At 37.5% G+C, this 14,426-nt stretch overlaps 1 protein-coding gene across 2 annotated transcripts; it reads right to left on the bottom strand.

The window, feature by feature from the left end:
• Positions 1 to 348: 348 nt before the first annotated feature.
• Positions 349 to 2,895, bottom strand: LOC139885561 (auxin efflux carrier component 2-like). Of its 2 annotated transcripts, none has more exons than XM_071869315.1 (6): positions 1,608 to 2,895; positions 1,263 to 1,545; positions 1,085 to 1,170; positions 829 to 986; positions 642 to 718; positions 349 to 415 (listed from the first exon to the last, which is right to left on the bottom strand). In XM_071869315.1, exons 1-6 carry the CDS (start codon positions 2,893 to 2,895, stop codon positions 349 to 351), a joined length of 1,959 nt encoding a protein of 652 aa, XP_071725416.1. The 2 variants fall into 2 exon arrangements, with proteins under 2 accessions (XP_071725416.1, XP_071725417.1); XM_071869316.1 differs by having other exon boundaries at positions 1,263 to 1,479; positions 1,644 to 2,895.
• Between the last annotated feature and the right edge of the window lie 11,531 nt (positions 2,896 to 14,426).

Raw genomic sequence — 14,426 nt, 5'->3', positions numbered from 1 at the left:
TCGTAGACTACATTTTAAACCTTGCTTTTAAAAAATACTAGCTGTCTTGCTTGTCCGTTTTTCAAAAGGCGATCGAGAATACTTATAACATGAACAAAATTAATTAACATTAGTACCTACAATTCTCATTGCTTATATGTAAGATCTACATCTTCTTAATTTCTTCTTTATAAATGAAACGGAAACAAAATCTAAAAAGTTAAGAAGAAGAAAATTCTATAATTAAATTTTTCTGAGTAACACGTTAGCTGCATGTGATCTACCCAAGGCGTACATTGAATCATGCATTGTGTTGACCGATCTAGTCTTGGATTTACAACCAAGCGTTGACTTTATACTATATTCATTTTACACTCCAAGCAGCACATAGTAAAGTATTGTTATCGGTAAAGCTACCAACATTCCAAAAATAACCCTGCAAATTTTCCAATTTCACATATTAGTACTCTTGAATGTTAGCCGAGAAAAAGAGTATTTTTGCATATATGTATGTCGTATGATCGGGTTATCATGTGACTGTTTCCGACCGAGTTATCACATATGGAGTATACAGTATTTCTATATAAAAAGATAAAGCAAACTATTTGTTTTCGATTCTCAGAACTGGAAAAAAAAAAAAAAAAATTAAGAAAATAACTTACGCAGTACTCAAAATATCAGCGTGGACATTATACTCCTTTGCGAAAACAAACGGTACTATCCCTTGTGGTAGAGCCGCCTACATTTTGCAAATTAAGTTAGTGACAATACTAACCACTTAAACGAATGATCGTTGTAGGCGAATTTAAGAAGGTTTAGCGTTTAATTAACCACATGTCTTTTATATACCTGAACTATAGCAACATGAAGAAGAACACCGCGAAGACCAATTGCGATGGATGTAGCTGCCATGACTGCAGGACCAGTTAAGAATCTCACGGCCATTGAAAATGTCGCCACACGTTGCCCACATGCTATTATTTTTGGTTGCAATGCCATAAATAACCCTGCATATATTATAGACAACATTCATTGAATAAAGAACATAATAATAAGCTTATTGTAATGTATCAAATAATGTACTTGTTGATCAATAATGATGTACCTAGACTGAACATGGCCATTCCTAGTCCCGCGTTTGATAATATTGATATTGATCCACTTACTATAGTTGGCATTTTAATGTCCCACCTATAAATTCAGAAACACGTACAATTATTTCCACATAAAGTAAGTAACTGTTAATAGTCAATCTAATTAACATGTTACTAGTTGAATCTAACCTGAATGAAACCAGAGACCAAATGAGACCCAAGAGACTCGAATAAGTGTTTGGGTTTCTAATAAGTTTTCGCCAAACCATTATCAGAATGAGCCGTGTCATGACACTAGCCGGTGGCATCCGATGGCTCTTGTTTTCGCCTTCATCGGTGCCTAGTTTCTTGAATGGGGTCCCGTTTATTTGTAGCTTTGGTTCGTCTATATCGATCTCCTTTTGTTCTCCATATGTTTTGGTCATGGGACTCAAATTTTCTGTTATAACTGAAGTGATCAGTCTTTTGTTAACTACATACATAAAAAAAATAAAATAAATCGACAGTATAAATTAAGCTAAGAATTTAAATAACCTGGTGTGGGTATAGCTCTAGATGGATCAATGGCACCAAACTCAGAAGCAGCCTTGTTAACTGCATGTTTCATGTTGCCTTCGGATACAGGAGAAGCAGTTGAACTCCAAACAAACATGTGAAGCTCTTTATTGTTGCTTGGTGGTGGTGGTGCGCCACCGCCACTACCACCACCTCCACCAACGTCTTTCTTCTTTAAGGCGTCGCTACCGGCGGCGCTAGTAGAGCCTAATGAAAAGGTTTGGTTTGGAATTGGTGGTGGATAAGAACAAGCTAGACCATTGCTTTTGTTGTTGTTGTTGTAATTGGTACTATTAAACAGCTCCCCACTCATACTCCTTCCTCCTGTTCTTTTCTTTCCTATTTGTAGCATTTCTTCTTCAAAATTCGATGTTCTTGGAGTCGGTCCCTTTGAGGATTGCATTGAAAAAACATCCCCACCACCAAAACTATTAGTGTAGCCGTGTTTTGGGCTTCCAGCTTTGCTAAACATGGCGTAAAAGTCTGATTGGTTAAAGCTGGAAGCTCTAGGTGTGGGGCCTCTAGAAGACTGAACAGAGTAGATCTCTACTCCGGTCAAGTTAGAGGCCCTAGGGGTCATACCGGTAACATTATATGATTTGTTATAAGATGATATAACAGATCGGGATGAGGCGGTTGAAGACCTCCTCACCACCACGTGAAGCTTGCCGTCGTCTCCTATCTCGGCGTCAGTCTGTAAAGGCTCACGACCGTTTAAAGAGACGACGTCAGATTCCACGTGGAATGATGTGATTGAACCGGCAGTTTCAGGAAACTGCTCAGTTATGAGGAGCTTCGCACCTCTATACTCAAACATAAAAAGCATGAGCGTGTACCAGATCACGCTCTGCAACACGACAATCTGGACCATAAGGGATCCAGAAAAATCTCCATACATGGCTTTGAGTAAAGGGATGCCCATAACTAAAGTGTTTGGAAGCGTTGACAGGGAGAACAACGTAATCATCCACTCAAGGCTCCCGTTCTTACTAATACATTGCCACACGAATAAAGAAGACAATATAACAAGTTTTTGAAGAGAATCAGCTGCAATAAACTGATAGTTCATCTGGTAAGGATTATTTGAAGAGATAAAATGAAAAGAAAGAAGTGGGACAGCAAAAACCGCAACAAAACGGTTAATGCCAGAGCACTGGTCCGGGGTGAAAATTTTCCACCATCGGACCGAACCATAAGCTAGCATCATGGCAACATAAAGCGGCACAATGGCTGCAAGAACATCGTAAATGTCCTTTCCGGTGATCATGGTGCTTTTGCAACATGTACTGAAGGAGCCACACAAGTTAAGGTGGATGTTGGTTTTAGAGGGTGAAAGAAACTTGAGGGTGAAAGGGTTGTAGAAATTGCTCGAGTAATGGGTGAATTTAATATATAGATCCTGACTATGTATTGGAACTCATGAGTAAAGGAAATCAATGAAACTTCTCAAAAGGGAATCTTGTCTCTCTATTATTTATTGGTAACGGAAAATTTTTAGTTATTTATATTTATATGGAGCAAGTCATAACACTAACATCAATAATCACTCAATAATCAATAGTCAATAATTCGTAGTACAAGATAGAGATATTATTTTTCTCATAGTGTTTACAAGTTATAATTATTAATATTATTAATTATTAATTATTATTACCATTATTAATTACTCCATCCGTCACAAAAAAAAAATGTCCACCTTACTATTTATGTTTGTCCCAAAATTATTATCTCTTGCTTTAAATAATAATAAAAAATCATTAAAGTTTCAATTATGTCCCTTTAATTATTATAAACTCAACATTAAATACAACAACTTTTTATTACTTACTCTTTATAATTACATTAAATGAGGGACAATTTAGACAATTCACTAATATATCTTAAATTTATCAAAAAGTCAACTTGGACTGTTTTTTTGGGACGGAGGGAGTATTGATTAATTAATTATCATTTAATTATTTATAATAACATTATTAAAGAAAATGTTGATTTTAACTTTAACATTTTCAACTTTAAAAACAAAATTACTCTTTCCAAATGAAACATGAAATATTTACATTTATTTTTAAATGAATTTTTTTTTCTTTCTATATTTCTCTTCTTCCAAGTTATCTAAAATATGCTATATAAAATTCAAAATGCCAAATAATTTAGTTGGTACTCGTTCACCGGGTAATCGGTCACATTTTGTTTACATTAACGCAGATTTTAAAAGTTTATTATATACAACAATATTTTTTGAGGTATATAACTTACATCATAATAAAAATAAAAGTATATAACTTATACATGAGTCTCTAACAGATATAGAATATCCAAGACATCATTTAAAGAAAAATAAAAAATGTCACGTACATATTTTAATAAGTTCATCCGTTAACCGGTAAGTTTTGTTTACCCGTATACATATTTTGAAAGTTATGATCTACAATGATATTTTTTCAGTATATAGCCTACAATGAAACAAAAATGAAAGTATATAGCTTCTTTGTTGCTTTAGCCCTAATAAAAATCAATAAATTAACCTGCATTAAACAATTACTCAATCAATTCAAAAATCAACCGACTTTATCAATACAAATCATGAATCACATAAATATTTGAATAAAATCACAAATACAACAATTGTTTATCTGAAGAAATAAAGAAAAGGACTTAGCCATGCATGCATGCTTGTGATGATGAACATGATGAAAAATTAAAGAAGAATGATGAACGACACACAAATCTTGAAAAGTTTGAACGTGATGATGTTAGGGTTTGATCTCTAGCTCCAAAAGTGGGTAAAGAGGTGATAAATTCGTGGGTTTGGGGTTTGGTTTTTATAGATGTGATGTAACGTGTTCCCTAAGTCGAAAAACCCCTTGAAATTTCCAGACGTACGTTCTCAAAAATAAAATGGCATATAAATATACCACCCTGAATGTATTTTTATCCCCAAGGTAAAACATTCGTATAAACACGCCGTATATTTACGGTCCAAACAGCCCTGTTCAGATTTTCAACGTAAAGGCCGTAATTTTCAGGAAAGGGTGTCATATTTTTATCGAACGCCCGAACTTAAAACCCATATCACATGTCAACACGATGTGGTATCGTACGCCCAAACTTAAACCCCACATCGCATTTCACACAAGTATATACATTACTTACACATATGCATAAATATTCCACTCACTAGGACACTATCGCCTCCAATGTCCTACAGATCTCACTCAAGCGAGCTTAACGACCCGAACGCCATATCAGAAAATGCCTACGCAACAAAGACTCATGCAAAAGTCAAGACATTAAACAAGCAACACACTCCACCGAGTGCAAATCAAAATCACAATAGTAGGCCGACCACCCGCTACTATCATCTCCAACGGAGAATAAAATTTAGCTAAGGCCTATACTCACACTGCATTTAACACAAAAGTACATTATACAAAAACAACATAAATGTGCCTCATCGTCTCCTCATGACGTTCACCGTCCCTAGCGCGGGACACTCGGCTTTGCGATGCCCTTTTCCATGACAATTAAAACACACAACATCACCATCACCCGATGTCGGGCACTCCCAAAACTTGTGACCTCTTTCGTCACATTTGAAACATCTAGACGCACTAGAATTCGATGTTTCTTTCCCCACATTACTCGTACATCCAATTGCGCTTTTAGTTCTCTTACTCGGAGCGCCATACAAGTCAATCGTTCTCTTACTCGGAACACTATTGATCCGCTCCCAAGGATATGGCTCAAAACCCTTAGCCAAGGCAAATAGCTCGATGAACGAGTTCACTTGCCCAAGGCTTATCTTCCCACGTAACTCATCGTTTAAAGCCTTACAGAAATCTTGCATCAACAACCTTTTGTTATTTATGTACTCGAGGCAAAATCGCTCCTTAGACATAAAGGTAGCCCGTAGAGTATTTAGGTCCATAGACCCTTGTCTCAACACGCGTATCTCCTCATGCATTCTTGTCAAGTCGGCTTGCGTTCGGAATTCTTCAAAGAATTCTTTCTTAAAATTGCCCCATGACAAACTCATGAATGGTTCTTCACCGACCGTATCAATTTTACCATCCAACAAATCTTTCGCACCATCTCGCAACAAACTAGTAGCGATTCTCGTTTTCTTTTCCGGAGGACACTCACTTGTACGAAAACATCCTTCAATAGCCGAGATCCAACGAGTACTCACTAACGGATCCGGTTCTCCATGATACATAGGAGGTTTAGTCGCTCGAAACTCCTTGTAACTAAACTCCTTTTTACCGTTACCCCGAGGCTCGATAAGCCTTCTTTTAAACTCTTCTTGAATCATTTTCACTTGCTTTGCAACCTCGGCTTCAACCCTAGCCGCAAACTCATCGTTGTTATTTCGCTCCTCACTTGATACACCTCTTCCCGTCGCCATTCTAAAGAATGCAAGAAACCGATTAAAAACGAACGAAAATCAATCATATGCACCAACCGCCCCATCTTGCTCTACACTCGTCGTACATCACTTGTAGACACGATTTGCACCCATAATAAGGTTTGCAAGTCCTTATTACGCACGCACTTCGTACCAAATCATTAGTACAACAACCATCTTGCTCAATGACAAACGCAACGCAATATTAAGAGCATACAAAATATGTGCAACACAAACACCATCCTAGTTAGTTAAGCTACACACTAAGGCACTAACTAAATTCCCGTCTGACCCGTACTCCTACAAGTCCCTTAACAACAAGCAAACATAAAAGTTTAAGTCTAGGCACCTATCTCAAGTCGCATAAATCCCTTAGACCATGCTCTGCTACCACTTGTAACGACCCAACCTGTCAATTTTCGGCCCATAAAAATTTTTCCTTTTTAATATACATTAAATAACACTTTAGGTCCCATTACACAATTTTCAAAACGTATTTGTTTTCACATTACGTCTAACGACTTTAATAAAGCGTACATTACATAATTAAATTATAAACCGGGTTATACTCATGACCCATTTGACTAAACCAATATACGTCACATGACCCGACTAATTACTTAACACAAAATCGAGCATGGTGATTGGGACTACGCTACCCAATCCTAAATCGAGTCTAAAAGCAAGATCTTCTAAAGCAACCTAGCCAAGATCTCAAATCCCCAAGCTTACCCAAGCCGCCATCACGCGAACCTATAAAAATATCAACAACGAGAGGGTAAGCTAATGCTTAGTGAATGTAAAGATACTATACACATACATATGCATAAAATGACTGCGCATCACCAAGCACAAAAGTAAACACATACCACCTCCGCATGGTAAATAAGCTACAAAAGAGCACATACACAAAGTAGTTACACACTACGTAATCACCAAGCTAACGCCACAAGATTAGCTACAACACAACAATAAGTATATACGCATATACAATAAATATAATCAACAACATCGACAAGGTTAACCCCTTAACCTAATCCACATGAAGGTTGGCCGAACTTCACGCGCCTTAGTGAATCCGAACTTCACGCGACTCACTACCTTCAAACAACTTGACTATTAAGGATGGCCGAACTTCACGCGACTCATACCTTAGTCAAACATCACAATTGGGTTGGCCGAACTTCACGCGCCTTAGTGAATCCGAACATCACGCGATTCACTACCCGAATCATCTCCACGACAAATGCTAGCAAAACCCATCGCCAAAGGGTTTATCCAATACGCTAGCCAATCACGACATCAAGGGTAGTAACCCAAAACGTATAAGTGTATCACATGGACCCGAAGCACAAGAGGAGTCCATTCTCCCACACAAACATAGAGTAAACCCAAGCAAGGGTCACCCTACATGCACGCACCCATCCTATACATACATACACGTATAGTAAATTTACACTCACCTTAAACACCTCGATGAAGTGCAATCCAAATCCCTCAACTCGCCAATGGAACGTACCTATTCCATTTATCACATAATCATCAATACAAACTCATTTGGACTCTCGACCCGCCCAAATGAACAACAAGTGCAAATCACACCCTTTTGCACTTTTAACGCTACTCGAAGGTCGAAAACCAACAAGACCAAATCCCGCGTACCCAACATACCTAAAAGTACCAACTTTAGCACTCGAATGCATTTTCGAGTTTCGCTCGAAAACCCATTTTGACCCTTAAAACGTCAACATCTCACCATTTGCTAGTTTTGAATTCAAAATGCCATTAACTCAAGTTTATACTTTAACTTAACTCATTTTAAGTTTATAAACTCAACCAAAATGACAATCGGGCCACAATCATCATCAAACCCTAATTTTGAATCTATTCAAAATTAGTCAACCAATCGAACTCAAATGGTTTCCAATACATCAATAATCACTAATACTAGTGATTATTCACTCTTTGCAAGTCTCACATGTTTAAACTCGCTCACCAAACCCAAAACCTTCCTTCGACACTTTTAAACCCGAATCCTAGTTATCATCTTCCATTAACAACTAGTGGGGTTCCATTTATGAACATACAATCAAAAGCCCTGAATTTAGATGATGAACACGAAAACGAATTTCAGAGTTAGAGCTTACCGCTAGTATCAACTTGTAGCTAAGAACGAGGAGAACAACATTTCTTCTTGCTCCAAAGATCGAATCCCGCTTCCTCTTCCTTGATTTACACTTAGAATGAATTGGGGTTTGAAGTTTTGAGAGGAAAATGAGAAAGAAAAAGGAAATGAAAATGATAAATGAAATGAGTGGACCAGAATTGGGGCTTAAATCTGCCCCATACGTGAAATGACCAAAGTGCCCCCAATGTACCCTTAAAATTACAAAGTTTCGGACCCAAAACTACAGTGTGGTCGCGCTGCGGACCAGGCCACTCGCGCCATGAGATTGTGCATGGTCTGGTGGTTTTGTTGTCATGCCTCCTGATCTTGAATCCCTTGAAATGTCGCGCTGCAACCAAGCTGCTCCACGCCGCGAACTTGAGCACTATTTGACCCATTTTCATGCATTCGACCATGGTAACGAGTTCACGCTTCGCATGCCTCATAAATCTAATGTACATGCACATTAAAACACTAAAACACTTCTTCGTTTAACTCTCGTACACCATATTCATATATACAACATATATATATATATATACTTGTTTCACTTCATATATATATTCCATACATATATACCTACACACTTATATTCTCCGTTCTAACATCCAAACACTTCTATTACGCGTCACAACTTGAATATTATCTCGTTAATCCCATCGTACACCCTTTATATATATAGCATATATATACATTTACATGTATTATTTATACGTCGCATGAACTCTACGTATATATACATATATATATATATATATATATATATATATATATATATATATATATATATATATATATATATATATATATATATATATATGTATATACATTTATAATATGACGAATCCATAAAATACATTTACGTACGTATATGTATACATATATAAGTCGTACGAATAAACGGGTCTTACATGAATGTATCCAAGTCAACTCTGTGCCATTTGAGAGACCCATGATTGCGCCAGATAACACGCTGGCACTCAATAATTCATTTCCAGAATAGCTCATCAAAGTGGGAGCGTTAACGCCTCAAACTACTAGGACACTATGTGATTTGTTTTTATGTAACATTGATATTTTTGCTTGGCTGGTTTTCGACATGACATGATTTACGAATAAAATATCTCAATGTTAAAAGGCAAATAAATGCCAACGCTTTACTCACTTCATCCTTGAATTCCATCACAGGTGTCCCAAGAGAAGTGGCAGAGCATAAGCTAAATGCAAACCCTGGCGTAACCCCTGTAAGGCAAAAGAAAAGAGGAATGACACTAGAAAGAAATAAATTTCGAGGTTGAAAAGCTGGTAGAACCCAGTTTTGGTCAAAAAGTGGGAGAAATGTTATCAAACTTGGGTGACCAATCCGGTTTTGGTCAAAAAATCGGACGCCACATGGAGAATGTGTGTGGACTTTAATGAAATCAACAAAGCATGTCCAAAAGAGAAGTATCTGCTTCATTGACTTGCAGGTTGAATCGCTTGACAGGTTTCATTTTAAGTGTTTTCTCGATGCATACAAAGGATACCATCAGACTTTGATAGAAAAATATATGAAGAAAATGGCATTTCACACTGCTCAAGGAATTTATTGTTACACGAAAATTTCGTTTGGGTTTTTGAACACGGGAGCAACCTATCAAAGGGTCATTGACAACGCGTTTCGTGATCAATTTAGACGTAATGTCGAGGCATATGTTGACGATATTGTCAACGAGAGCAACGCGGAGGAATACCTGCTAAAATACATCGAGGAAACTTTCAAATCTTTAAGAAAAATCAACATGAAATTGAACCCGACTAAATGTAGCTTTGGATTCGAGGAAGGCAATTTTCTGGGTCACATTGTGATGCCAAGAGGTATTAAAGTCAATCCCAAGAAAATCTAGGCAGTGGAGTCTATGACGTCACCTACCTTCAAAAGATAAGTCCAGTCTCTCAACGGGAACTTGGCAGCACTTTTGAGGTTATTGTCGAAAGCAGCTGAACGCTCGTTACCATTTTTTCGTGTTCTGAAGCACAGTCTTGGTGTAACACCCCAATTCTCAAAATATCTGGGGAGCCGCGCCACGGGCTTCAACTATTTCAGGTGCTTACTTCACTGGTACGGTGGCTGTTACCATATTTATCTTGGAGCCGTGCCGCGCCTTGTTTGGGCCAGACCCGAATTTCAGCTTTTAAAAAGGGGTTTAATGAAGGGCAATTTGGTAATTTCACATATAGACGATTTTTGAGCCACAAAACTGATGCAAACCCATCCACATCTTCATTTCACCTCATTTTCATCTCTTTCTCTTATCCTCAAAACCTTAGAGAGAGGAAGAAGCTTTAGAGAGAGAGCGCTCCATTTGAGGAAGAAGAAGAGTGAATCGGGTCGAGTTACTAGTGTTAAAGTTGTTCATCTCGTCAAAGGCAACATTTTGGTGGTATTGGTAAGTCTTAACTCCGAATTTCATGTTGTTGATTTGATATTCAAGTTAGGGTTTGAGCTTGTTTAGTTGTGAAACCCATTTAGATGATGACATGGGTTTATTGTGACTAGTTATTTTGATACTTGGCTGGTTTTGGGTTGGTTGACGATTTGGCCATGATTAGGCTTTGATTTTGGGTGTAATCACTTAGTTTAGTGATTTTGGAAGTGTTGGAACCCGTCTAGATGCATTTGGTTGACTAATTTTGAAATGGGTCAAAATTAGGGTTTAGGTGTCATTTTGGACAAGATAAGTGTTTAATACTTATGATTGGGTTTGATTGGCGTTATTAGAACCATTATCACTCTAGTTAGTGATTATTGGTAAGTTTGGGCATGGGTTGTGTTTAAAAGTGCAATTGGGTCGAAATTGCACTAGGTGTCAATATGGGTTGGTTTGTAATCCACCCTAATTGTGTTGTTTGCTATGTGATAAATGGAATAGGTACATTCCATTGGCAATTGCGGATTTTGGTTGTGCATCCATCAAGATTTCAAGGTGAGTATCAATATACTATGTGCATATGTATGTGTAGGATGGGTGCGGGCTGGGTGAAGTGATCCTCGGCTATAGAGCTCACTTCACATATAGGTGGATTTGACGGACTTGTGTAATGGGTCCAATTAGCACAGTTTGGCGTTTTGGTTGACCACCTTTGGCGAGGTGCACACTTTGAGTGTACGTTATCATATGGGCTTGTGATGTGAATTTATATAATCCCGGAACCGTGGGTTTTGATTTGGGAGGTGAGTCACGTATGGTGCGGATTCATGATGAGGCGTGTAGATTCGGTCATCTTATTGAGGTAGTGGTCACGTGTGGTGCGGATTCACCAAGGCTCGTGTAGTTTCGGCCAACCTCGATGTTGTAATGGTATTGAAGATAGTAGTCGCGTGTGGTGCGGATTTACTAAGGCTCGTGTAGTTTCGGCCAATCTTCATTTGATAATGGGTTAAGGGGTTAACCTTGGGCAGTTTACGCATTGTTAGATATATATTATTGTCGTATTGTTGTGATGTAGCTAACCCTCGGGGTGTAGCTTGATGGCGTTGTACATATCGTTGTTGGTGTACTTACATTGTTGATATATTAGCTGGTTGTATAGCGATCGTACGGTATGCTTAGATTAGCTTGCCCTTATGCTCGGACTCTGGTATGTAATACTTGATTATTATTGTGTGGCGTGTCCATTTTATGCATATGTATGTATGTAGTATATTCTCACTCACTAAGCATTAGCTTACCCTCTCGTTGTTTACATTTTTATAGATTCGCGTGGAGGTAGTGGCTCGGGTAAGCGTGGGAACTAGTGGACTTGCGTAGGTTGCTTTAGAAGACTTGCTTTTAGATTGGACTTAGGATTGGGTAGCGCAATCCCAATCACCATGCTCGGTTTTATGTAAAGTTTAAACACTTTGGGTCGAAAGTGTCTTTTGGGATAAGTTAAAATGGGTTAGTGTGGTCCAAGGGTCTTGGTACTTATATCGCTATTTTATTATAACTAAAATCATGTATTATTTTGTTAAACATGTTTGGATCAATGGACATTTTGTGGTTGCTAAATTGAGACGTGTGTATTTTAAGTGAAAACAGAATCAGGAGCAGAGTAAGCCTCGCCGCTACCATCATTGGCGCACCGCGGTTAACAGTGTAAAATGATAACATAAACTTTCTAAACTGCTGACCACCAGATTCTCATGTGGGCCGTGCCGCGGATTGGAATGGCGCGCCGCGCCTGAGTGCAGACAAGGGTGGTCAGCCCTTTTTTTCTTAAAAAAAGTGTTGTTTTTCATAAACGGCTTTGAGTCATTTCAAGTGGTATCAGAGCATGGTCTAAGGGATTTAGGTGACTTGAGATAGGTGCCTAGACTTAGAATTTTATGTGTGCTTGTTTGTTGCGGGACTTGTAGGAGTACGGGTCAGAACGGGTTGTAGTTAGTGCCTTAGTTTGTAGGCAAACTAACTACGATTGTAGCTTGTATCGTGATATCGTTTCATGTATGTATATATCGCGTTGTGTTTGTGTTTATGTTTGCGTTTGTGAATATCATCGAGCAAGATAGTCGTTGTACTAACGAGTTGAGACGGCGTGTGCACGTAATAATGACTAGCTACCATTGTTACGAGTACAAATCGTGTCTAACAAGTGATGTAAGACGATTGTTGAGCAAGATGGGGCGATGTTGCATGTGTGGTTTTACGCGTTCGTTGTTTAATCGTTTGCATTCTTTAGAATGAATACGAGGAGCGGGACTTCGAGGACGAATCAGTGCGACGACGATGAGTTTAACGCTAGAGTTGTGGCAGCCGTTGCGGAGCAATTGGGAGCGTTACGAGAAGAAATGGATAGGAAGTATTCCGAATTTTGAAGTAGTGGTGAAATGGAGCGTTGTCATAAGAGCTTCATGAGGACTAACCCTCCAATGTATGACGGGAAACCGGATCCTTTGGTAAGCACAACATGGATCTCGGATGTTGAAGGGTGTTTTTGCACTATTGAATGCCCTTTCGAGAAGAGGACAAGACTCGCTACTAGCTTGTTGCGGGGTAGGGCGAAGGATTGGTTGGATGGTAAAATTGATGTTATTGATGGTGAATCGTTTATGGGGTTATCGTGGGACGATTTTAAGAAGGAATTCTTCGAGGAGTTCCGAACGCACGCCAATTTGGCGGAATTGCGTGACGAGTTGCGAAATTTGCAACAAGTTTTTATGGATATGAATACTGTGACGACCCGAAAATTTTTGACCAAATTTTAACTTAACCTTTATATGTTTCTAACACGATAAGCAGAATTTGTAATGTTGAATCTCAAAAAGTTTGGAACTACATTCATGTAATCCCTTTGACCGTGTTCGACGATTCACGAACAATTATGAGTATATAGATATGTATATATAATATATAATATTAACTGAAAACATTAACAAAGTATTAGATATATGATACTTTACATGAACGTATTTGTTTCGATATATTTATCGACAGAATTAAGAGATAATATCAAATGATTGAATTATCAGATACATTATGATATGATTACGGGCCTATGTTATGAGGTCCACTGTGATTTAAGAAATCTATTCTTTTTGGCAACATTCGGAAAATGGTAAAGTGATTTATAAATAAGAACAAATGTGTCAATTAACGGGAACTAGACAAGGGTTAGTGGAAATTCCTGTTTAATTTTCAAGGCATGTTTTATAATATTTTCCTCGTGACCTTGATAAGATAACTATGTTAACTTTCATTTTATTTAATATGAAAATAAGAACGTGGAGTGTAAATAACTTAGATGTTGGATATCGACAAGTTAAGTAACTCGACATTTTTCAATAAGATGATTTCATACGTTTATTTAACCTTTGGACTTTATCCCATGCTTCACCAACAGACTGTAATTTAAAAACTTGAAACCTATTATGAATATATATAATTCTACATTTCTAAAATGTTTTGTGGTATAACGATTTCCATTATTTTAACCTTTTAACAAAATGATTCTTAAATATATTTAGTTTTGGAAACCAAATTATCATATTTATTTGATTTAGTTTCAAAAGTACAAAAAACGTTTTCAGTTTAAAAAGAACTTTATTATTAAAACGTATATATCTTTTATAAATATCTAGAACCACTTTTGACAACTCATTACTTAACCAGTATGATAAAGATAACGATATTTATATTTATATTTTATTTTATTAAATATATATAATGATTTAAATTAATATTATATATATTTATACGCGTATTAT

Source organism: Rutidosis leptorrhynchoides, chromosome 1 (assembly GCF_046630445.1).
Source record: "Rutidosis leptorrhynchoides isolate AG116_Rl617_1_P2 chromosome 1, CSIRO_AGI_Rlap_v1, whole genome shotgun sequence".
Classification (NCBI taxonomy): domain Eukaryota; kingdom Viridiplantae; phylum Streptophyta; class Magnoliopsida; order Asterales; family Asteraceae; genus Rutidosis; species Rutidosis leptorrhynchoides.
The sequence above is the reverse complement of the archived record's forward strand: the minus strand, read 5'-3'. Positions and strand labels throughout refer to the sequence as shown.